General features: G+C 47.3%; 1 protein-coding gene across 3 annotated transcripts in view; it reads left to right on the top strand.

The window, feature by feature from the left end:
* Positions 1-13,677: 13,677 nt before the first annotated feature.
* Positions 13,678-26,338, top strand: part of IWS1 (interacts with SUPT6H, CTD assembly factor 1) — a 26,437-nt gene continuing 13,776 nt past the window's right edge. For 2 of the 3 annotated variants that reach the window (XM_034782035.1, XM_034782036.1), the window contains exons 1-3: positions 13,678-13,844; positions 16,406-16,521; positions 23,720-24,668. In XM_034782035.1, coding sequence (XP_034637926.1) covers positions 13,811-13,844; positions 16,406-16,521; positions 23,720-24,668 — 1,099 coding nt within the window. In that variant the 5' untranslated portion in view covers positions 13,678-13,810. Of the gene's footprint in view, positions 13,845-16,405; positions 16,522-18,976; positions 19,005-23,719; positions 24,669-26,338 lie in introns of those variants that run through there. The other variant, XM_034782038.1, reaches the window with a different exon arrangement.

Raw genomic sequence — 26,338 nt, 5'->3', positions numbered from 1 at the left:
TGCTCCTCCCCTGACTCTTCGGCTCTGTTTAAGAGCCGGGCTGCCCGAGCGCTACCGGCTTCGGGCAGCCCCCAGGCCTCCGGACCCTGCGCCGCCGGAGCCCGGGAGGGGAAGTGCCCGGCCGGCAGCTGGGGTCCGGAGGCAAGGAGGCTGCCTGAAGCCCATAGCGCTCGGGCAGCTCGGCTCTTAAACAGAGCCGAAGAGTCAGGGGAGGAGCAGAGCCGCCGCGGGAGGGGAAGTACCTGGCCGGCATTTTCCCGGACATGTTCGGCTTTTTGGCAATTCCCCCCGGACGGGGGTTTGAGTGCCGAAAAGCCGGACACGTCCGGGAAAAAGAGGACGTATGGTAACCCGAGGCTCTCCCCAAGAGCCACGTGCCCACTGTACAGCAGTGTCTGGGAAGAGTTATTTACCCTGCCGCTATTCACCATTTTGGGGGTCTTGTGGCTCATGTGTGCTTGCCTGGGAGCCCAGCCTCCCTCTTTGTTATTGGCGGCTGAACGGCTGCACAGAATTAGAAAGTGGCCAAGAAGAACTAAGGAGGACTTTCTGCGTGATGTTATGATGCACTCCACCGCCGAGAAACAGGAATTGAAGGAGTGGCAGACAGCGAGAAGAGGGACCAAAAGGTGAATGCATCATGCCAGAATGAAACTACGGAGTGGCTCTTAAAGGTTATGGAACGCCAAGCAGATACGCTCCAGGCAATACTAGCTCTTCAAACCGAGCAGCTCTGCGCCCGCCCTCCCCTGCAGCCACCGACGCAAAACTTTTTCCCATTCTCCCCCCAGACATTGCCAATACACTGTTATCAACCTGGCTCCAATCTGTACCTGCTGCATTCCACTCCTCCCCCCTCACAGTCCAGCACTGTGGACTTCCACTACCCACCACACTCAACACCCATCCCTCTGCAGTTTGGCCCTGCTGAAGTACAGTACCTGCTGCTTGGTTGGATATGAACCCTGGACATACACAAATCTGTAACCGTCCCGGGACCCCTCCTCCTCTTGGGACCTTCCCTTCTCCCATCCCCCTCAATGCTGATCTTTTTGTTTGTTTGTTTGTTTGACTTTCTCCTTCAGTTGTTGTCTTTCAATAAAAGAACTGAGTTGGTTTGAAAGCAATCTTTATTCTATTAATTGAAAGCAAAAAGAGCCCTGCAAAGCAACATACAATTCTGTTAAACCCACATGTTGCCTCATCTGCACCAATCACCTCCTAGCATTAAAAGCACTGCACTCCCGAGCATAGCAACAAATATTAGTGGCTTTTAGCTTCAAATTGCTGCCTCAAGGCATCCCTGATCCTTATGGCCCGGCGCTGTATCCCTCTAATAGCCCTGGTCTCTGGCTGTTCAAACTCAGCCTCCAGGCACTGAGCCTCTGTAGTCCAGTCCTGAGTGAAGCTTTCAACCTTCCCTTCACAAATATTGTGGAGCGTATAGCATGTATAAGCATAGGAATATTGTCATCAGCCAGGTCCAGCTTCCCATAGAGGCAGTGCCAGTGGACTTTTAAACGGCCAAAAGCACACTCAACAGTCATTCTGCACTTGCTCAGCCTGTTGTTGAACCGCTCCTTGCTGCTGTCAAGTTGCCCCGTGTATGGCCTCAGCCACAGCATTAAGGGGTAGGCAGGGTCTCCCAGGATCACAATGGGCATTTCAACTTCCCCTACGGTGATCTTCTGGTCCAGGAAGAAAGTCCCTGCTTGCAGCTTCCTGAACAGGCCAGTGTTCTGAAAGATGCGTGTGTCATGCACCCTTCCGGACCAGCCAGCGTTAATGTCAGTGAAACGCCCATGGTGATCCACAAGCGCCTGGAGAACCATTGAGAAATACCCCTTGCGATTAATGTACTTGGTGGCTAGGTGGTCTGGTGCCAGAAATGGAATATGCGTGCCATCTATCGCCCCTCTGCAGTTAGTTGTAAGCAGAGTCAGAATGAGCTCTCCCCTGACATCTGGTGGTGAGCTGTGGAAAAGGACTTCAGGGGCTGATCAGGGACTGCAGTTTCCCCCCTTTATTAAAAGGCTTTTGCTACACTCAGACTCCGGGCTTGTGAGAGGGGAAGTATTGCCTCTTAGAAGCGCCCAGGGGGGTGGTATGTAATTGTCCCAGGTCACTGAGTGGGGGCTCGAGCCGGTTTTGCATTGTGTTATTGACACGGAACCCCTAGATACTGAACCCGGCCCTTGTTGCTGCCAACTCTGACAGGCAGAAGGATTACATAGGAAAGCCCATTTATGCAAAGCCATCTACAATGTCATGCACATTGCCCAGAGTCACGGTCTTTCAAAGCAGGATGTGATGAATAGCCCTGCAGACTTCCATCAAATCAAGTCCAACGGTAGACTTTCCCACTCCGAACTGATTAGCGACCAATCGGTAGCAGTCTGGAGTAGCCAGCTTCCACAGTGCAATCATCACGTGCTTCTCCAATGGCAGGGCAGCTCTCATTCTCGTGTCCTTGCACCGCAGGGCTGGGGTGAGCTCATCACACAGTCCCATTAATGTGGCTTTCCTCATCCGAAAGTTCTGCAGCCATTGTTCATCATCCCAGATGTGCATCATGATGTGATCCCACCACCCATTGCTTGTTTCCCAAGCCCAAAAGCATCATTCCACTGTGGTCAGCACCTCCGTGAATGCCACAAGCATTCTTGTATCGTAGCTGTTACGCATGGTGAGATCAATGTTGCACTCCTCTTGCCTTTGTAGTTTAAGGAATGACTCCACAGCGAGCAGCATACTGGTCAACTGTTAGGGATCCATTCCTACAGCCCAAAGATGCAGGGCGTGCAGTACACAAACCGCTGAAAGATGGCGCCAAATGTGGACGGAAGCACAGGGATTGCTGGGATGCGAAGAAATGCATCATGGGGCACTGGGACAGGATCCAGGATGCCTCTCAACCCCCTCCACCTTCCCACAACTCTTAGCAGCAGAAGAGAAAGAGGTGCTCTGTGGGATAGCTGCCCAGAGTGCACCACTCTGAATACTGCTGCCAGGGCCGGCTCTAGCTTTTTTGCTGCCCCAAGCAGCAAAAAAAAGCGCCGCCCCCCAGCCCCCCCCCGCCGAGCGCCGCGCCGCCCCCCCCCGCCCCTGCCGAGCGCCGCCAGAACCCCCTTCCAGCGCTGCGCCCGCGCCGCCCCCTCGCTGAGCCCTGCGCAACCGGAGCCCGCCCCCCCAGCGCCGGGCCGCCGGAGTGCCCCCGCCCCACGGAATGCCGCACCGCGCTCCCCCCGCCGCCCCTTACCAGGTGCCGCCCCAAGCATGTGCTTGGGTGCCTGGCGCCTGGAGCCGACCCTGACTGCTGCAAGTGCCGCAAGTGTGAACATGCTATTGCGCAGGCAGCTGACAGTGTGAACACACAACATTGGTTTCCCTTCAGCACTCTCTGAGTGGCGCTGTAACTGCCGGCGCTGTAACTCTGCCAATGTAGACATGCCCTAAGTGGGTGTGAAAGCTGTAGTTTGGAAGATTCCTAAACTGTGTGCAAACAGATGTGGAGAGTGTCACGGAGTGTGGGGGAGTCAGGGCCCTGCATATCGCTGCCATAACACACCCTCTCAGCACCGTGCCACCCCCCCCCCCCCCCCCCCCCCCCCCCCCCCCCCCCCGCCGAGCACCATGCCGCCAAACTCTCCCACCGCAACACACACCTCCCGTGGAGCGCTGCCGACCCCCCAACCCCCCGCGGAGTGCCGCTGAACACCTCCCCACGCTGCGGAGTGCCGCGCCGCCGAACCCTCCCGCCGCCGCACACACCTCCTGCTGAGCGCCGCTAAACACCCCCACCGCCGAGCCACGCTGCTGAACACCACCCCGCCGTGGAGCACCCCGCCGCGCCGCCACACACCCCCTGGAGCACCGCTGCCGAATCCCCTCCCCAGCTGCCAAAACAAACACAACCCACCCCACCCCCACCCGACCAAACCCCCTCAAAAAAACAAAAAACCCTGAGTGGCCCCCACCACCCCAAGATTGGCTGCCCCTTACCAGGTGCCGCCCCAAGCACGTGGTTGGTCAGCTGGTGCCTGGAGCCAGCCCTGGGCCCTGCACCCCCAATTCCTGCGATTCACCATGACTCTCAGCCAGCCAGTAAAATGGAAGGTTTATTGGATGACAGGAACACAGTCCCAAAGAGAGCTTGTAGGTCAACCAGGACCCTTCAGTCAAGTCTTTCTGGGGGGCAGGGAGCTTAGACCCCAACCCTGGGGCTCCCTCCGTTTCCCCAGCCAGCTCTAAACTGAAACCCCCTCCAGCCATCTTCCCCCCCCACTCGTTCCTCCTCCTGCCTTTGTGCCCGTGCAGAAGGTGTCACCTGGCCCCAACCCTCTCCTGGGCTCTCATGTTACATGCTCAGGTGTCTTCCCTCAAGAAAAGTCTCCCGTCCCCAATGCAGACAGTCCCAGTAAAACTCCCCTGCAACATTCCCAGGTCAATACTCCCCACTCACTGCTGCATCACATCTCTCCCCTCTTCTAGACTGAACTGAGCGGGGTCACTCCGACCACTGATCTGGGGAAGTTCAGGGCCCCCTCTCCAGGACAATGCATCCGCTATCATGTTGGCACTTCCCTCCACATGGACCACGTCCATATCATAATCCTGCAGGAGCAGGCTCCACCTCAGGAGCTTGGCACTGGCTCCCTTCATCTGGTATAGCCAGTCAGGGGAGAGTGGTCAGTGTACATGCTGAAGGGTCGATCAAATAGATATGGCTCTAGTTTTTTAAGGGCCACACCATGGCCAGGCATTCTTTCTCGATGGCTGTGTAGTTTTGCCTCCGGGGTAGCAGCTTCTTGCTCAAGTACACGATGGGGTGTCTCTCCCCCTTTTCATCCTCCTGCATTAACACCGCCCCTAGTCCCGTGTCTGAGGCGTCGGTGAACACCATAAAGGGCTTGTCAAAGTCTGGTTTGCCAGAACTGGGCCACTGACCAGAGCCTCCTTCAGCGCCCAGAGAGCCTTCTGGCACTGCTCGGTCCAGACCACCTTGGCTGACTTCCCCTTCTTGCATAGCTCAGTGATGCGGGCGGCTATGGCACTAAAGTGGGGCACAAAACTTCAATAATACCCCGCCATCCCAATAAAGGCTTGTATCTGCTTTTTAGTTTGGGGAGCGGGCCAGTCTCTGATCACCTCCACTTTGGCGGATTCTGGCTTTAGGCAGCCGCTCCCCACCTGGTGGCCCAGGTAGGATACTTCAGCCATCGCCACCTTGCACTTCTCTGCTTTTATGATCAGCCCAGCCTCCTGGAGTCAGGCCAGCACTTGTCTAACCTGGGACACATGATCCTCCCAGGTCTGGCTAAAGACACAGATATCATCAATATACGCCACGGCAAAACTCTCCATCCCCCTCAGTAGCCAGGTGCTGGAAAGTGGCCGGTGCTCCCTTGAGGCCGAAAGGCAGGGTCAGGAACTCATAGAGCCCCAGAGGGGTGATAAAGGCCGATTTCAGCCTGACATCTGCATCCAGTGGCACTTGCCAGTAGCCCTTTGTAAGGTCCATGGTGGTAAGGCAATCTCCTCCCAGCTTGTCTAGGAGCTCGTCAGGCATGGGCATGGGGTAGGCATCAGATACAGTGATGGCACTGAGCTTCCGATAGTCCACACCGGATCGACCCGTCCTTTTTGGGGACCAGCACCACCGGCGAGACCCAAGGGCTGGAAGATGGCTGGATCACCCCCAAAGCCAGCATGTCATTGACCTCTCTTTCCAGGTCCTGAGCAGTTTTCCCTGTGACTTGGAAGGGGGAACATCTCATTGGCGGGTGCGATCCTGTTTGCACCCGGTGGACAGTCAGATTAGTGAGTCCAGGCTGGTTGGAAAACAGCTGTCGGTACAGATGCAGCACCCCTCTGATCTCAGCTTGCTGGGCAGGGGTTAGTCAGAGAGAGGAATTGTTCCCTGGGAGGAGCCAGCTCCTGTCTCAGGGAATAGATCGACTGAAGGGTCATCTCCCTGCTCCTCCCAATGTGCACACACGGCTAACACCACATTTCCCCATCATAATATGGCTTCATCATATTCACATGGTTCACCCGGCACTGATGCATCCAGTTGGACAGCTCCACCACATAGTTTACCTCATTTAATTGCTTGACAACCTTAAAAGGGCCTTCCTAAGTGGCCTGTAGTTTGTTTTTTCTCACAGGGATGAGAACCATCACCTGATCCACGGTGGTGTAGGCGCAGGCCCGCGCCATGCGATCATACCAGACTTTCTGCTTCCTCTGGGATGTGGCCAGATTCTCCTTGGCCAGGCCCATGAGCTCAGCAAGTCTTTCTCGGAAGTCAAGACATACTCCACCATTGATTCTGCATCAGGAGTGACCTTCCCCTCCCATTTGTCTCTCATCAGTCCAGGGGCCCTCTTACTCTTCTTCCATATGACAGTTTGAAAGGCGAAAACCCGGTAGACGCCTGGGGTACTTCCTGTATGCGAACAGCAGGTGAGGTAAGTATTTGTCCCAATCCTGCGGGTGCTGGTTCATAAAGGTTTTCAGCATCATCTTTAGTGTTCTGTTGAACCTCTCCAACAGACCATTGAATTGGGGGTGGTATGCTGAGCCCCAGCTGTGCTGGACCCCACATTTCTCCCACAAGCACCGGAGCAGGGCTGACATGAAGTTGGATCCTTGGTCTGTCAAGACTTCATTGGGGAACCCCACTCGTCTGAAAATGGTCAGCAGTGCAACTGCCACGGTGTCTGCTTCAATGGAAGATAAGAGCACTGCCTCGGGGTAGCAGGTGGCGAAATCTACCACCACCAGAATTTATTTCTTCCCTGACCAGGTCATCTTGCTGAGAAGTCCCACTATGTCCATAGCCATCTTCTGGAAAGGCTCCTCTATGATGGGCAAAGGTCTCAAAGCCGCTTTCCCCTTGTCCCCGGTCTTCCCCACCCTCTGAGAGGGGTCACAGGATCAGCAATACTGTTGGACAGTGGTAAAGACCCCAGGCCAGTAAAAGTTCTGTAGCACCTCTGCCTGGTGCACCGGATTCCCTGGTGCCCTGCGAGAGGGATGTCATGGGCCAGTTACAGTAGCTTGCGGCAATATTTCTGGGGGACCACCAGCTGCCTCCTGATCCCCCATGACTCCACTTCCTCTCGGGGAACCCATTCTTGGTACAGGTACCCCTTCTCCCACAGGAACCTCTCCCCACGGTCTGTACCACACTGAGGTCGGCCAGGTCCCCTAGCAAGGAGGGATCTTTCTGCAACTCGGCCTGGAACTAAGCAGCTGGGTAAGGGATGGGGACCCGCTCCCTCTCGCCGGCTGGGTCTGAAGCCGCAGCCTCCCTGAGCCTTGTCCCTGGGCACTCCCTCCCCACCGGATAGGGTCCTGTGCCTCTGGTAAGGTACCCTTCCCAAACTTAGGATGCAATGCCCCTTGCCGGTTCTGGCTATGGGTCACGACCAGGGCATTCTGGGGGTTCCCCCCTATCAACACTTCGGTGGGCAAATGGTGGTGCACCCCCATGTTCTTGGGGCCCTCCTTGGCCCCCATTTCAGATGTACCCTTGCCACAGTCACCTTGAATGGGGTCCTGCCCACCCCCATCAGGATCAGGTAGGTGTTGGGCATCACCCAATCTGGAGCCACCACCTCGGGCCAGGCCAGCGTCACCTCCGCACCCATATCCCAATATCCATTGACCTTCCTCCCATCCACCTCCAGGGGAACAAGGCACTCGCTCCGCAGGGACAGCCCCGCACCCACCCTGTAAATGGAGAACCTTGAGTCCAGAGCATCCAGCCCTCCAGAGGAGCTGGTCTGGGAAACTCCTCCCTCCTGAGCAGGTGGAAAGGTGTCAGCTTCCCATTGCCTGGGAAGCCTGCCCCTCGTCTGGCTGGCTCCCTACCCAGTTAACCCTGGGTGGGTTCAGTTTGCTCAGTCTGTCCTGGAGCTTGGGGCAATTGCTCCAGTACGATTAGGTCAAGCAAGTCCTCCTTCGTCTGGGCCCCATCTGCCCACTTGTGAGCATATCCCTGCATTTGGATGGCCAGTTGTAGATATGTGACCTCAGGGGTTTTACGCTGACTTCAGAACCTTTCCCGGTACATCTCAGGAGTCAGCCCAAACTCATGTAGTAGGGCCTTTTTGAATAGTTCATAGTCCCCTGCCTCTGCCCCTTCCATTCGGCTGTACATCGCCACGGCTTTGGGTTCAGTAAGGGGGTGAGAAACCGGAGCCTGTCTGCTGGGTCAACCCTGTGCAGCTCACAGGCATTCTCAAAGGCATTCAGGAAGTCATCTATGTCCTCCCCTTCCTTACACTGGGCCAGGATGCACTTACCACAGCTCCATGCAGTCCTGGGTCCCCCCTCACTCACCACAGCTGGGGGCTTGCTGATCCTCAGCTTGCCAACTCCAGCTCATGCTGCTGCTGCTTTTCCCATTCTTCTCACTCCCCAGCTCATGCTCACACTGCTTTTCGCGATCCTCTAGCTCTCTGTTTTTGCTCTCGCTCCCATTCCAGCCACCTCAGCTCCAGGGATGGGGAGCTCCACCGGGAGGATCCCCTGCTGGCTGCAGGGGTCACAGTGCCCTTGGTATTCGCTGGGCTCCTCCCAGCCCTTCCCCGAGGCATAGGTAGGAGGGGTCTCGGGATGCCCTCAGTAGCGGTCTAACCCTTCCAAGCTGGGACAGACACTGGTGTCCTCCTTGCATCTACTGGGCTGCTTCCCTCAGAGACAGGGACCAGCTCCTCCGAGCGATCCTCCTCCTCCTGCTGGGCAATTAGCTGTTCTTTGGTGAGCTTCCCATTGTGCAGTCCCCTCTACCTGCACAGCTCAACCAGGTCGCTCTTAAGGCACTTACTATACATCTTCCTGCTGGCCACTTGCAGGCCTGTGGGCTTGCAGCTCCCCACGGTTTCCAGGAGGAACCCCTAATGTGCCAGCCCTTCTCCAGGTCACCACCTCTCTCCCAGGATCGAGCTGCAGACTCCACCACCCCTGTAATCACTCACCGGGGGACCCCTTCCTTGCATCGGACTACCTCTCTCCCAGGGACAAGCTGCAGGCTCCTCTGCCCCTGGGACCGCTCACTGCAGTCCCCAGGGGGACCCTGTTACTGCAACAGTTCTTCTCGCCGGTCACACACTCCCAGGGGTTAAGCGTAGCTCCCCTGCCCCCCGAAACCGCTCCTCTCTGAATCTTCAGCATGCCTGGTCCCCGTCAATCCCCCTTCATTTTGCTGCTCCCCAGTCACTTACTGCATGAAGCACCGTTCATGGGGTGCAGTAGATCCCACCATTGCCACCAGTTGTCACAGAGTGTGGAGGAGTCAGGGCCCTGCACCCCCAATTCATGCGATTCACCGTGACTCTCAGCCATCCAGTAAAACGGAAAGTTTATTGGACAACAGGAACACAGTCCCAAAGAGAGCTCGTAGGTACAACCAGGACCCCTCAGTCAAGTCCTTCTGGGAGGCAGGGAGCTTAGACCCCAGCCCAGGGGCTCCCTCCGTTTCCCCAGCCAACTCTAAACGTAAACCCCCTCCAGCTGTCTCACCCCTCTCCCCCGGCTCCTCCTCCCTTCTTTGTGCCGTTTCCCAGGCAGAAGATGTCACCTGGCCCCAACCCCCCTCCTGGGCTCTCATGTTACATGCTCAGGTATCTTCCCTCAAGGAAAGTCTCCCGTCCCCAATGCAGACAGTCCCAGTAAAACTCCCCTGCAACATTCCCAGGTCAATACTCCCCACTCCTTGCTGCGTCACAGAGAGGCAAGAGGAATTTGTCTAGGACTGCCCTCCAGTGAGTGGACATGTTAATTGCTCAGCCCAGTGATGGTTATGGGACTCAGACACATTTATAGATGTAATTTGTGGTAACATGGTAATAATTTTGATAGTTTGGTCAACATTGATGAATAAATGGGTCAGAAATGTGACATGTTAAAATCTGTGTAATCCAGGTGACAATAATCCTGCCGCTCTGAAGAACAATAGATCTATCAGTAAGGACATCCATTGACGAAACTGTTTCTTCCCAGCAGCTCCCTACTTAAGAGATTTCTCTCTGGATCAGAGGGTTTAAATAGCACATGGCACTAGTGTCTTTGGATAAGTCATACAGGCCTCAGCATTTCCATATCACAGAATCTTAGATGCTGAGCAGAGGTTTATGTTAGTCCCAATCACATTTCTGGGTGTTCTGAAGAGTTGTGGCTATGGGTTAACAACTAAACGCTTACTGCTCATCCAGAAACCTGAGCCTTTGGTAACTGCCCATTAACCTCCTTCCTTTACCTAAGCAGATTTATAGCTGTAAATCACTGATGTCTGTAGTTAATGCTAAAGGCACATTGTAAAGAATAAAAGCTGACTGAATAAGAAAAGTACATACCAACAAAGGACTTTCAAATACATCCCCAGGTATTCTTGAGCATCCTGTCTCTTAGGGAAGGTTTATTTCACTCCAGCCACTTCATGCTGTTGGGTTGAAAAGCAGATCCAGGAGGCTTTTGGATCCGTGGCATTGCATTTCTCCACTCACACAATGTGGGGCTTCTCACTCTGGCTGTTAGAAGGCAGGTCATGCTCCCCTGCCGTGCAATCCCATTATGGTCTGAGTGTCTCTCCATCCTTCCCGTTGGAATGCAGCCAACAGAGCATTAGAAGCATATATTATGGGGAATTGAGTGGCAAGCTCTAGCTTATGAAGTACAAACACACATGCATACACAAATAGGCATGCAAATACTATACACACAGAGCTGTAACACAGTTACTATCTTATTGGAATTGACATACAACTACGCAGTGAGGTAGCAACTCATTGGAAGTGACAAATTTTTCTGCAGCTGTGCAGAGTGCTCACAGAGAAGGAAGAAGTCCATGTGGCTCTTTGCAAAGGGCAGGGAGGGACATCTGTTGACCAGCCAATGAGAGAGTGGCACAACAGCTGGCAAGTTGTGGTATAGCGGCAGGAGCAGGATGTATCCTGAGAGACATTCATCCCTTCAACTCAGAGGATATTCATGGATATAAATGCACCAAGTACAGATGCTGCAAAACAGTCATTGACATTCATCTGTTCCTTAGACATGTCCATAATGCCCAGCTCCATAGTATATGCTTCCAGATCATGGTCCAGTGGAGAGGAAATCTTATCTCATTGTATGACAGGTTTCCTAGGGGGCTGTGACAAAACATATGCCTCTGTTCACACCCTACACACTATTGTAATAATTTTTATACAAGACATGTCTTGTAAGGCATCACTGAAAACTCATAATTTGCTGGTCGGTATCGTCCTGATAAAATATGTATGGCAACATTGTATTTGAAGTTATAAGATTTCCCTGTATGATGTTATCACACGTTCCAAACCCCACAACCTTGCGCAGGCAAAAGTCGGCAGACAGGTTTATCCTAAAGAAAAGAATATGTGCTTGCCTTAATTTGGATTTAAGCAGTAAACAGAGTCATTAAGCAAGGATGGAAACAAAGAAAACTCAAACAGGTGAGAAAAAGCCAGCAGGGAACATCTGTCCGTATAGATTCTTTGTCTCCTAGTGCCCAGCTGGAAATGTTTTTCAAGAGGGAGACTGAAACTATAAAAAGGAGGGACAAGTGCCCCAAGGGACCTCTCTCTTTCTCTCCCTGCCCATCACATTCACTGCACCTGAAGTGACAAAGGAAGCATTCGCTGGACTCTGGGGGAGGGGGTCCTGACCTACAGGGTTTGGTCAGTAAAAGTGCTGAAAGCATATGGTCAGAAACTCTGCTTGAATCTGATATAGTTTATGTTAGGCATTAGTAAACATTTTATCTTTTATCTTTATTTTTCTTGTAACAATTTCTATAATATATATATAGATATATCATCGCTTCTACTTACTTAATATCTCTCTTTGTAGATAATAAACCTATTTTACTGTTTTTTTTAATTCAGTGTGTTTAAACTGAAGTGTCTGATTAACTATTTGAGCTAATAAGGCCTGGTCTACACTACGGGTTTAGGTCGACTTTAGCAGCGTTACATCGAATTAAGCCTGGACACGTCCACACGACGAAGCCCTTTCTTTCGACTTACAGGGTCCTTTAAGATAGCATATTATTCCCTTTAAGGAATAATGGACCTAAAACATTTGTACTTTCTAGGGGAGGGCTGGGCAGTACAAGGCATACATTGCTGATGAAAATCCAGGACTGGCGGTCTTTTGGGGTTACCCTGCAGTATAACCAAGGTTGCTGAGAGCCAGAGTGTAACCAAAGTGTGGCTGGCAGACTGCATCTAACCTCAAATCCGTATCAAATTGAGTGTCTCCATCTGATGTGTGAAGCCTGGGATGATGATAGGATAGGATTGGGGTGTTGATGTTCATGTCAACCTGCTCCACTGCAGAGGCCTTTGCTGGGCTATAGGTTCCTTCCTACGCTGGAACTGATGTCACCAATGCCTATAGTTCTTGGGTTTCCAGCACCCACCCAGATGGTGATTCTTTTGTTTTGCTTTAGATTTTCAGGGCTGCTGTAAAAATCACTGGATGGTCCCAGGTAGTTGGTAGACTCCACTTACAAGCCTGGGCACACTTTAGATATGGTGTTTTGGATGGGACTGGATGATGGAAGAATGCACATTAATTACTCTTCTGCTGTTTCCTGTTCAGAACTAAGGGCTGCATAGGTGCATCACTTGGGATGACCTGAGAGGTATTTTGCCATTTATATATATTCAAACACCAGTTACTTATTCATATTAGCATATTAGCAACAGGGCAGTGGCTCTCAACCTTTCAGGAGTCTGATTTGTCTTGTGTACCCCCCCAAGTTTCTCCTCACTTCAAAACTACTTTCTTACAAAATCAGACATAAGGATACAGAAGTGTCGCAGCACACTAGTACTGAGACGTTGCTGACTTTCCCATTTTTACCATATAATTATAAAAATCAATTGGTATATAAATATTGTACTTACATTTCAGTGTATAGTATATAGAGCAGGATAAACAAGTCATTGTATGAAATTTTAGTTTGTAATTTTAGTTTGTACTAACTTCACTAGTGCTTTTTACGCAGCCTGATGTGAAATCAGGCAATTATCTAGATGTGTTGATGTACCACTGGACGATCTCTGTGTACCCCTGGCTGAGAAACACTGCACTAGGCTATGGGCGAGTCACGGAACTATGGATTCTTTCAGAGAGAGATAAACGCTGCTGTTATGTCGTTCAGGGTTAGTTTGGTCTCTGCTCCGTGTCACACTCAGGAGGTGCCGGGCTCGCTGTCACGGGCCGCACTCCGGGGGCGGGGGGGGGCAGCACATGCCCGGTGCTGTCCCCTGAGGGGCCCGTGGGGAGGGCCCGTGCCTGTTCCTTGGGGCCGGCCCGCCCCAGGGGCACTCGGTGGGGCCCCGCTCTCCCCCAGGCTCCAGGGGGCGGACGGAGACGGCTCTAGCCCGGCTCCACCCTCCCGGTGGGCGGCCCCTGACAGGGCGAGCGGGCGGCCGCCCCCGTCGCTAGACCCAGTTAGCAATAGGTAGCGCGCGCGCGCCGCCAAAACGCCGCGAGACTTCTCTGTGCCAGACCTCTCGCGAGCGGAGCGTGGTGTGTTGCCCTCTGACACCGCTGGCGGGTGCAGCGCATGCGCGCGAGCTGTCTGTGAGGGTGCGGGGGAGGCGCCATTTTGGGCCCGCGGCAGCGCGAAGCGCCGGGGATTTGATTGTACGCGGCGCGGGGGTCGGAGCGGCAGGTCCCTAGTACCAAGTCCCGGAGTGGGGGCCCTGCCCCGCCCCCTCCACCAGCAGCCTGCGAGCCCTGAGAGGGAGGCGGGGGCCGGAGGCCCGCGATGGAGGCGGAGTACTACGGCGGGGACCAGTCAGGTGCGGGGCGGGAGACACCGTTTTGGGGCTGGCGGCTGCCGGGCCCGGGGCAGCTCCTTCAAGGGAGAGATTCTCATCCCCTTTCTCGGGCAGCGCCGCCAGGCCCGTCCGACCGGAGGGCTGTACTCCTGTCTCCACACGGCCTGTCTGTGGGCCTAGCGCGGGCCAGGAAGGGAGGAGTGGGCTGTAAGGGACAGTGTATCCTAAGAGTGCGCTCGTGGCTCTGCCTCGGTGACAGGCTGGCTCGGGGGGTCTTGGAGACAGGCTGGAGGTTGATGGGGGGGCTCGCCTGGGGGCAGCGAGCTGGGTGACACCCTGGGCGTGACAGGGTTGTCCTTGGTGGGGAACTGGGTGACACCTTGGGTGCTGATGGGGGCTGTTTTGGCCGGGGGGGAATGGGTGAAAGGCTGGGGGCCAACGGGGCTGTCTTTGGGAGGCGGTGCCTGGGTGTTGGGCTGGGCGGCAACAGGTCTGTCTTGGGCTGAGGTGCGTGAGTGACAGGCTGAGTGGTGACGGATTATTTTGTACTGTTTGGAAATGGAGAGGCTTGGTGTTGACCAATGTGGGTGAGACAAATTAAGCATGTGGTTGAGAGATGCTATCAAAAGCCAATAATGAGAAGTTTACATGGCAATCACCTACCATTTTTAAATCAGGAGTTATGAAGCTCAGGATCTCTGAGAATCAGGTCATTAAGATTTCCTCCTGCCCCACAAATAAAAGTTTTTTCTAAACAAAGTATCCCATTTGTTTATTACACGTAGATGTTTCTGACCCAATAGAACCTCCACACTGTCTTCAAAGATATCTTAGCTTCAAATGATGCCTACATCACACTGGCTGGTGAATTATTGTAGATTGTCAAGGTTGTTGAGGATGTCGTCTTCAACCAGATTGACCCAGTTGAGCTAGCAAGAGGTCTTGCCTAAGCCAGGATTTAATGGTGACATAAGCACCTTTTTACACATGCTAGGTACTAGGTTTTAACTTGACTAGTTTAGCTTATGCCTTGTCCACAATAGATTTTAAAGACTTATTAATTAGCACTGTTGGCTAACATGCTTAACATCTCAAATCTTAGTCTAGATGAAGCCTATGGGCTACAGCATGATCAGCTGAAATGATTTAAGGTCCTGGTTTGGTGAGCAAAAAAAGTGTGGTTTTCAAATGTCAGCTTGGTCAGGTTATTTTCACATAGTTAAAACTCCTCTTGATTCTCATTAATAGCATGTCTGCCATGGAAAAATGGGGGTGCTTCTAAAAGATGATAGCCAATATGTTTTAAAATCCTAGAGCAGTCAGGGCAAGTTGTAGTTCTAACACATGTTAGCTGGTTGAGGTGAACCAATTATTGTTAAAACTACAGCTTGTCCTATCTGTGCTAAACTCTTAAAATATGTTAACTATTGCAATTTAAAAAGACACCTTTTTCCTAGCGTAGACCTAAGATGTAGGCCAACATGTTTGAAGGTTTGTTAGGTGGCTGTGTTATCCTAGACTCCTTCCTAGGATACAGCACAACCAGCTAACTTGCTTTCAGATGTGTTAGCCTGCATATTAATGAGTATTAAGGTGACTTTGAAATTGTGTTAAAGTAATTCGATTGTGCTGATACGATGGAAGAAAGCACCATTTTTGGCTTGAGTACATACCACTTTTGTGCAGTTCTTGTATGGTACAACTCTCTAGTGTGGCTGCAGCTACTGGTGTACATAGTATAACTGTGGTTCTCAACCTGTTTACCATTGTGGGCTGTATATGCATATGCATACTGTGGTTCTCAACCTATTTACCATTGTGGGCTGCATATGCAGTTCTCTGTGTTATATGTGGGCCGCATCCAAACAATATATATACTACCTGGATGGCCCTCAGGATGTCATATGGGCTGCAGCTGTCATATGGGCTGATTGGGCCCTGATCATGGGAGTTTTACCATTTTAACTACATCTGTTTCTAAACAAGTTGTTGTTATAGTAGTACAAAAACTATGCAGACAAGCCCTAAAGCAGGCAGGTAATTAACATCATTAGATCTGTGACAGCTCTACTTAAGTGTGATTGAATATGAAGTGATTGATTTTATGATACACATAGTATTTTTGATGATCATATGAGCCTGTTGGTCACATTGTTATACTGTAAGTTTCTATGGCCTGTGTCTCTGAGAGTAGTAAGGATCACAGTGGCGGATTTGCCTCTACCTCAAATTTTCTTGATAAATTTTGTTCTGGCGATAATCTAATTCATTTTAAGAATGTAGATGATGGGAATCGCAACCTATAAAGGAGCTGCTATAAAAGCAGCAAACTTTATTCTTTTGTCATTTAACTGGTAGTGTACTGTAGCTTCTGGTTTTATGCTCTGAAATCCACTACTTGCTGATGTCTTTTTCTGTCTTTTAACAGTGTCTATTGTTTTAATTCTGGAACTGGAAGTTCTGGTTGTGAGTCATGCCTGTTGGCTCTCTGATCTGCAGAAATGTCAAAAAGCTCATATTTTATAGGTATTGAAAGATGTTATTGAATCTTACTTTTTTTTTATTATTATTATTTGGTGTAGATGATGGTGGAGCCACCCCAGTACAAGATGAGCGAGATTCAGGGTCTGACGTTGAAGATGATGTAAATGATCAGCATTCTGGATCAGACAATGAAAGCTTAGGGCATCATTCAGAGGTACCAGTGAAATGTTTTTATTTGATCAAACCAAACATGTCTTTCTGTAGCCTGAGTTTAAATGAGAGAGGGCCTTACTCTTAATGGAGATTAATTTGATATTGGATTCCTTATACCCAGACCCTTAGAGTATTCTTGCAAAATTTACTTGCCTAGACAGCCAGGGGATGTAATTTTTTGGCAAGCGAGTAGGATAATAGTTTTCTTATCATGATAAAATAACAGATTCTGTGCTTTAGCTAGTAAAGTTTACTCCTGAGGGAATTCTGCACCCCCCCCCCCCAAAAAAAAAATCTGCACACAATATTTAAAAATTCTGCATATTTTATTTGTCAAATAAATGTGGAGGCTCCAGCATGGCACAGGCCACTGGCTGCACAGAGGTGGGAGGTCACCTTGCGCCCCCCTCCCCTCCCTGGGATACGGACTTGGCAGTGAGGCTGCATCAAACCCTGACACAGCGCAAAGGCTGGGCCTTAATTACAATTTGTATATCTGCTTGTGTACAGTAACTTCCTTGTTGGTTCTGTGTTCCAGGTTGACACTACATGATGTGGATGTCTCTGGATGTGTATTGTGTTACAAATTGTTTAAATACTTAATGTGATACACTGTAACACTTCACTCTTTTATATAGCTTAGCACGCAAGCCTATTTTGTTCTCGCAGAAGAGCAATTCGTGTACTATATTTTATTCAAACCCCAAATGTTGGAAAGAGAAAATAGAACAAAGTATTTTTTATTAACAACATGAAATATAATTTTTTTAATTTACTTAAGTTCAGATTTTAAATTTAGAATGCCCCGTGTGGGCGAAAAAAAGGTCAGTGCTTGCAGTAGAAGAAGCCAGATCAGAAATGGTCAGTGGCGGTGAACAGGGGTGTCTTCTGTGGGAGTGGAGAAGCTTGAGAGGTGGCCCTGTGTAGGACCAATTTTCTTAGCATAAGTGAGATGATAGGGTCTCAGAGGGATGGCTTCAGTAGGTGCAGGATGGAGATCAGGTAGTATTTTAGGGAATTAATAGTTTCAGAATATGACAGGAATTGCAAAACAAAAGAATTGCCAGTCTGATCAGGGAAGGTAACATTGGACCCTTGGGGCCATTAGCATTTCATCTGATGTATGAGGGTTGAGTTAATCATTCAAAGTCTTGTATAGTCTTGTGGGGCATTAGTGTTACATACTGCATTTATGGTCATTTGAGATCTGGTTTAAATACACAAGCAATTGCTTTCAGACTGTCCTTTGCATTGACAGACAGACTTTTTTCACATATCCACTGCTATGAGAATACTAACATTAGGGAGCTATCATCACTCTTAAGTGACCTTGTTGTACATGCGCATGGCAGTATGTAAGGGATATGTAGTATGTAAGGCAGTGGTCTCCAACCTTTTTACACTCAAGATCATTTTTGGAATCTAAGGGAAACCCAGGATCTACCCTGCCCCTCCCCCGAGTCCCCACCACTTCCCCAAAGCCCCGCCCACTCCACCCCCATCCCCCGTTGCTCGCTCTCCCCCCCCCCTCCCTCACATTCACCAGCCTGGGGCAGGGGCTGCGGGCTCTGGGGTCAAGGGGTTTGCAGTATGGGAGGGGGCTCTGGACTGAGCCTGGGGTAGGGGATTGGGGTGCAGGAGGGAACTCGGGGTGCAGGATAGGGTATGGGGTGGTGGCTCTGGGAGGGAGCTCAGGGATGGGGGTTGGGGTGCGGCCTCCCGTGGGGCAGCACTTACCTCCGGCAGCTCCTGGTCGATGGTGGGTGCAGCAAGGCTAAGGCAGGCTCCCTGCCTACCTCAGCGCCACACCACTCCTGAAAGGGGCGGGCATGTGGCTCCATGCGCTGCCCCTCTCTGCAAGCACCACCCCCGTGGCTCTCCCAGCCAATGGGAGATGTGGAGGCGGTGCTTGCAGGCAGGAGTAGCGCACCGAGGGAGACGCCTGCCCTCCTGGGGCCACAGGGCTGTGCTGGCCATTTCCGGGAGCGGCATGAGGCCGGGGTAGGCAGGGAGTCTTCCTTAGCAGCAGTCACGCTGTGCTGCCAGAGATCATGATCGACAGGGAGATCCTCTAGGATCAACCAGTCGATAACGATCGACCGGTTTGTGACACTGATGTAAGAGGTAGGTACACTCTGGCTTGCTTGGAGACTCCTCTGTATTTGAAAATGGATAAAATAATCAGTCCAGTTAATTTCAAACAAGACTCCTAACGCTAGATTTTAAAGATATTTTGGTAATCTTAAAAACCACAAATTTATTTTAAAAAGTGTTAATTTTGCATGCCAAGTCTTAAGGTACAGTAATTTCCAGATTTCCTACAAGTCAAGATTAGAGATGTAGTTGAAATTATAACACACTAGAACCGCCCCCCAAAAGGAATGACTTTCAGTGTTTCACCATATTCTCCTTCCTGAATTTGTTTTCTTATGTCCTCTTATTTTCTTCATCCATAGGAAAATGTGGGAAGAATGACATTCAAGGGTAATAAAACCTTTGAGAAAGCCTAATCAGATAAGTCTTTTTAATTACTATTTCGTCTCTAAATTAGAATTCAATTAGATTTTTTTAAAACTAACTTTTTAAACCTTTTAAAATTTTCAAATTTCTTTTCCAGGTTCTTAACTTAAAGAAAGAGGGCTCTTGAGGATTTATTTATGTAGGTCTTAGGTTTGTGGGTCTCAGGTATATGTATGGGAGGGGTTCTTTCTACAATTCTTTCCCGGCTTTCCTTCCCCCATCCCACTTTATCTATAAATGTTTTCTTTGATGTCCTTATCAGTTTTGTTTTAGTTAAATAGAATTAGATAACACACAGTTTTAGTACAGTAACACATATTAAATCAAATTTACAGTGTTGGTATGATTTGGGGGCCAGATTCTGTGACCAGGCCCATATGGAGCCTTACTGACTGCAATGGGACCCTGTGGGTATAAGGATCCATCCCTGCATATTCAGTTGCAGAATTGGGATTCTAAGATTTTATGGAAAACATTTTCTTATTTACCTTGGATTTTTAAATAGAAATTTATTGTCAGATCACCATTTGATGATTTATATAAACTTTGGTGTAGTAATTCATGGGATCATACTGGGTGGCTAACTTTTTAACTTTATGCATTGATCCAATAACCTATTTACTAATCTGTTAATGTTTTACATAGAAGATTAAAACTGTAAATTTGATTTTAATATATTTGTTACATTGTACTGTACTAAAGTCTGCTGTTATTGAATTCTTTCAGCTAAAAAAGATAATTAAGGACATCTCAAGTAAAAAGTTCATAGATAAAGAGAAGGCAGAAAAGAAAGCAAAGGAATTAGAACAAAAAATAGGGTGGGGGACAGCTATCTGAGACCTATTATTAACATTGTCTGATCTTTGAACTAAGTATTTGGAAAAGAAAAATAGAAAACTTATGATATTAAATGCACATGTGTTGCATAATTTCTGCTGAACAAATTTTTAGAGACGAACTAGTAAAATAACTGACTGTCTCATAAGGCTTAGATCCCAAACTTCTTCCTTGCTTCATTTTCTATTCATCATATTTAGTCATTTAACTAAAATAATATCTCTGCAAAGTCACATTCTTAATGTTATACACATAAACTATGTACTCCAAGACAGACTTTCATAAACTGTTTTATTCATAAACACTTTTCAGCCCATATAGTTACCTGTGTATTTTCTATTGTATTCTCTGAAACAGGTCTTTAGAGCGCTTGTTATTTATTTGTAGTAAGGTAGGGCCCAGAGGCCTTAATCAGGATTGAATGAGGCCCCTGTTGCTGGGCACTCAACAAACAAAATTAAAGACAATTCCTGCACCAAACATCATACAGGCTAAATAGGATGTTAGCTCCTCTTCATTCTCAGGGCTGACCTGATGCTTACTGTCAGTCTGTCACAGGTTTAGAGAGAGATGTTGTTTCCATAGGATGCAACATGTATTAATGCTGCTGGAATTGCTATGATTTGCTATAGCAGTGTGATTTCTAAGATATGCTATTAATGTGTCTGTGTGATTGTTCTGCTTTGATTTCTTACCAACTAATATGAATACCAAGTTACCAAGATCTTTCTAGTGTGTTCCGAAAGATAAACCAATAGTCTGCAGTCAACGCTATTGTTTTACTTTCTCATTACATATCCCCCAAAGAGTTTCCAGTCCTGGCAGGTTGTAAAATAAAGGACTTAAACATTAATGTTTGTACCTCTGCTGCTGTTTCCCTTTCCAGCAAAATCTCATGCTACTGCTGGTATCATGAACAATTCCTGGTTTCATGATGTACAGTTCAATGAAATTAAATTAAAAAAAATAACTTGAGGAGGTTGGGTGGGAAGGTACAAGGCTCTTCTACCAGAAGGTGACCAGAAGTTCCTCTAATCCTCCCCACCTACTGCACTGACCAGCATTCACTCTGTAGATTCCATCCTGACATTCTTGATTACAGCGCTGACTGCCACAGGCATTCATGACCTTTCTCTTCCTCAGCTGCAGCTTTCTTCTTGATCGTAGCTCTTTCTTCAATAATGTGTTGAGAGAAAGCACACCAAATGCAGCAATAATCTGTAGATGTACTTGACATGTTCCTAGTACATTACTTAGGAGATACCTTGCAATGGAGGGAAAGAGAATCAATGTTATGATTAGCTAGTTCTGGAGGGAACCTGCAGTGACTTGTGGGAGGTGGTTAGTACTGTGGTCAGGCAGAACTACTGGTCCCATGCTGCTGGAGGAATTTTTCTACTTTCATAATTTTTTGTTTTAATTTTTTTCTTAAAATTAATATATTCTCTAATTGTGGCACTGTAGTTTCTTATAAACATAGAAAATGGGAACTACTTAGAATACTAACATTATCATCATGAGATTCAAATGGCCTCCAGTGTTACAGGGAGAGAGAAACAAACGAGAGAAAATGTTAGCTTGCTTTTGTGGTGCTGCTGAGAGATTTTACACAAGTACCATTCAGTAACATTTTGAAGATAAATTTGGTCACATGCATGCTTTAAGATCATGTAGTTCTGATACTATCTTGCTGCTTCCTTGTGTCTGCAGCAGTGATGGAATTTAGCAGGTAATATCTTTGGAGTGCTAGTTAGAGATAAATGCATCACTTGAAATCTGGCATCTAAGACTGAATAGTAAACAATATTGCTTTTTAGCTATTGTCATTCTGGAGGCAGCAGTTGCTAAAATCATGATCAAATTTCAAGTGTATGTACATGAGAGAATTTTAAGTAAAACTGGAAATTAACAGTGCTCTTCAGTTTAGCTCTGATGTGAATGCATCTGAAATATTGTATGCCATTCTCAGTTCTGGGGGAAAATGCATGTAGAAGAAATAGGTGAATAAGGAATGCAGCTTCCCAAGAGAGTTTAACTTACGGCCAATTGAAGACATGGAGGGAGATATGTCTATAAATGTGTTCATGGTAAATAAACAAAAGAAAGAAGTTAGTAATTTTGCAAAGATGGTAGAGCATGGGGTGTAAAGCTAAGGAAGATAAAGTTTAGACTAGGCAAGAGAAAAAACTTAGTAAGAAGTGGAGATGTCCTACTTGAATCAGTGCTATAGAAAGAACAACTGAGTTATTTTCACAGTGCTATATTCTCTGTTTGGGAGGAAGACAGGGTTATTCTGGCATTGGAGGTTTGATATGCTGAACTATTGAATTGGGTAATATCTAGGGGATGGAAGTCTGAAAAGTCTCTCTGAAGGAATGGATGATGATGGTGTTTTGTTTTTGTTTTTTTAAACAGGAAAATTTAATATTCAGTTTTTATCCTGGTGGGAGAATGGATTATATAAACTTCCTTTTTCCATCCAGGGTAAATTAAAATGTTAGACCTTGTTACCAGCATTCATATTCCCAAGTTTTTTTTTAAAGCTTGGGCTTGTGACATTTTTCATTTATTTGTGACATACAAAAGACCTGATAGGATTGGTTTAAAAAATGGCTTGTTTTACTTCTTAAGTTAAGTATCAACAATGTCATCTTTGGTCTTCTTTGTTTTTTGCTAAGTGATCTTCTGGGTATCTGAGGAGACATATTGTTAGCTCACTGCTTCATTGAAAGGGCAGAGATGTGGAATCTTTTAAAAAAGATGTCCTTTCCCAAAAACATTCATTAGTCATTGAACACATGTTAATAAAAATTAACAGAAACCACTGTTAAAAGTTTGTTTAAAAATCTCTTCTTCTCTGTTGTTAAGCTTTCACCCTCTTGGTATCAATTCAATAGATCTCCAGGCATAGTTCTCCAGAGCAGACAATACCTGAATTTCTAATATAACACAGCAAGCAGGATTAAAAATAAAGTAAAATTCAGGCCGCCTTTGTACATTCTAAGGGCTTGTCTACACTTACCAAGGGTTTGAAGCACGATGATCAATGCATCAGCGGTTGATTTAGTGTGTCTAGACATGCTAAATCGACTGCCAATTGCTCTCCCATTGGCTCCTGTATGCCATCTGAATGAGAAGTGCAAGGGGAGTCAACGGGAGAGCGTCTCCAGTCGACATTGCGTAGTGTGGATCTTGTGGTAAATAGGTCTAAGTACGTCGACTTCAGCTATGTTATTCACGTAGCTGAAGTTGTGTAACTTAGATCGATTTTCCCCCATAGTGTAGACAAGGCCTAAAGAACATGGCACAAACCCATTTTTTTCCCCTTTGCAATATGTTATAATATAAAGAATAACAGTAGGTGTAATGTTATTTTAGTATGGAATATATTCCATACAAACAACACAATCCCTTCTTTGGGAGTTTACAATCTTAAGGCCAAGATTTTCAACAGTAATTAGTGATTTTTGGATGGCTCAGTATTTGGGAGCCCAAACTGAAACACCTTACGAGCCTGATTTTCTGAAAGTGCTGTGTGTGCATCCTCTGACAATCAGGCCCCTTAAGGTGTCTCAGGCTTGGTATTCAAAGTCACTATTTTCGTAAATCTTGGCCTAAATAGATGATTGGACAGTAAAGCGGACAGAATTCTCATGGGGATCTTCTTTTTATGTTTTCATCACTTTGAATAATTTGATGATGGAGCACTGTGATACAATAGTCTGTTTATTTCTGTGTTTAAAATATTTTCAGATTGCTACACTTAAGCAAATGGAAAGTTATTCTTTGTGTTACTGTGCTTCTTAACTTATAGTTTGTCTGGGATTGTTTTTCTTTTCCAGAATGAACAAAGTGATGGAGAAGATGATGGCCAAACTAGAGGCCATCACATGACAGACTCTGAAAATGAAGACACCCCAAGGCAAAAAGATAGTGATTCTGAAAATGAGGACCCTCCGAATCACAATGCCAGTGATTCAGAAAATGAAGGGGCTCATGGGGACAAAGACAGTGATTCTGATATTGAGGACCATCCAATTCATCATATAAGTGACTCTGAAAATGAGGATGTCTTAAATCACCATGCAAGTGACTCGGAAAATGAAGAACCTCAGAAAGTTCACAATAGCGATTCTGAAAATGAGGATCCCCATAAGAATCTGCACAGTGAGTCGGAAAATGAGGAACATCAAAAAGGTCATGCTAGTGACTCTGAAAATGAGGAGCCTTTAAAACATGCAGCTAGTGACTCTGAAAATGAGGAGCTCTCGAAACATGCAGCCAGCGATTCCGAAAATGAGGAGCCTCCGAAACAGGCAGCCAGCGATTCCGAAAATGAGGAGCCCCCGAAACAGGCAGCCAGCGATTCTGAAAATGAGGAGCCCCCGAAACATGTAGCCAGCGATTCCGAAAATGAGGAGCCCTCGAAACATGCAGCCAGTGACTCTGAAAATGAGGAGCCCCAAAAAGTTCATGCTAGTGACTCTGAGAACGAAGAGCCTCAGAAACATCCTGCAAGTGACTCTGAGATCGAAGATGTTCCCAGACGCAAACAAAAAATAGAGTCTGATGACAGTGACGGAGGGAATGGGAAAGAGGCAATGCAGAATGACTCTCGGCATTCAGATAGCGAGCAGGCAGGAGAAGGATTTCATGCGTCTGACAGTGAGGAGGAAGGTCCTAAGAGACGGAAAATAACAGACAGCGATGAAGACGAGGAGAGAAATGAGGACAAGGCAGTCAAGAGGAAAGCAGCAGTCTTTTCTGACAGCGAGGATGATGAGAAAACACGTAAGGAAATACTAACTATACGAGAAACAGTTGTGTAATGGATAACTAGCTCTTTCTCCAAGGATCAAATTTCGGTTTAAATAATAATTTAAACTGATAAGTTGTGGCTACATATCTTGGAGAAGGAGGGTATACACTTAATGCTTCCAAACCGTTTGCTGGAAAAGTTCATTCTATCACATTTGCTTTTCCCACCTCTTTATTAACTATACTTCATTGCTTGAAATCCCCAGAGAAGAGAAGTTCAGCCTACTGTTGTTGTTAACAATGTGAACTTACTCAGATGTCTTTTGAATATTTATTTTCAGTGTCCATTTTTCCCATAGGAATTCGATGTAGCTAACTTCCTGGGGTTGACAGTGCCCTGTCTTCAGATTGGTCTCTTTGGAAACCCTGTTCTATGTAGGAGCAGTTGCTAGGTGGCAGCAACTCTTTTTCTTGATGTATGTAGCCTGCTAATCTATGAACCACTAAGCAGTATCCCATGATATTATATTTTTTTCATACACTTCAAGAATGATTCTGTCTTGAAATGTGGCTTTGTAAAAACAGCTCCTTCTTACCAAAACAGTCTGCTCCCTATATGTATTTAAAATTGTATTCAGTTATTGCCTAAGACAAGTTTTTACTGCCATCTATGTGGGAGTGACAGTGAATCAGGGAATGAACAAGAGTAAGTACTTCTGTAGTGAGTTCCCATATGGTAGTGAATAGTGAGGTTCGCATCAAATGAAAAGAGATGCGTCCCAATAGCAGTGTGAATGTCCACAGTATGAACTTCAATTCTTATATATTTTTCAGATATTCCCACAGTTGCCTTAGTAATTGCCTGGCAAACTAACTTGTATTACCCCCTGCAGAGTTGTTACAGCTATAGGAGAATGAGGTAGATTCCATAATGGCTTGTGCTTCAACAGGAGAACTGTTCATTATGTTCCTGTTACAGAATTTTTATTGTTGGTGTTATACAAGCGACAGAGAATCGAATTTGACTTCTAGACTCCAAACTGAGTGATCAAGACTTGCATAAATAAAAATGTTTCCCTGAAAATTAAGTAGCTCTCACATAGGATTAAATGAGAGACCATGAATATGAAACTCCACACAGTAGTTTTTAGATAACTGCACTCAAAAGGAACGTTTGCTAAAAATTGTACTGTTCTCTTAATTTTTATTTCTAATTTACAAGTAGCACAAGTTTATTAGAACTATAAGAGATTAGAGAAAAGTTTTTTTCGTTTTTTTGCAATGTGTTCACTCCATGCATTTGACAGCACTTTGAATAAAGACACTTTCACTGTTATCCTTGTATAGACAGTTTCTCCTCTTTTTCATACAATGGGAGAGAGAAACAAAATTTTGAAAATAGGAAAATGATGGTAAAACTACAAAAATTGTCAGTGGGGCTCTAGGTTAAGTAATTTATTTATTGAATTGGCTAGATTTCAAGATGACAATCTCCCTTTAGAGAAGACATGCAGGAGAGTATAAATAATTTTTAGTGAAGGTTATGTTTTAAAAATTAGTGTCAGTGGTGACATGGTTAGGAATGTCACTGTATCTGTACAAAAAATCTCGGCTAAGAGATTGCTGTCAGAAAAGAATTGGGCAGTTTCCATTTCTCTCCCTTGTCTTGTAGTTTTTTTTGCCACAACGTAGCTAGTTGGGAG

This window comes from Trachemys scripta, chromosome 9 (assembly GCF_013100865.1).
Source record: "Trachemys scripta elegans isolate TJP31775 chromosome 9, CAS_Tse_1.0, whole genome shotgun sequence".
In the NCBI taxonomy this organism is placed as follows: Eukaryota; Metazoa; Chordata; order Testudines; family Emydidae; genus Trachemys; species Trachemys scripta.
Note: the sequence above shows the minus strand (reverse complement) of the source record. Positions and strands in the feature narration are given on the sequence as shown.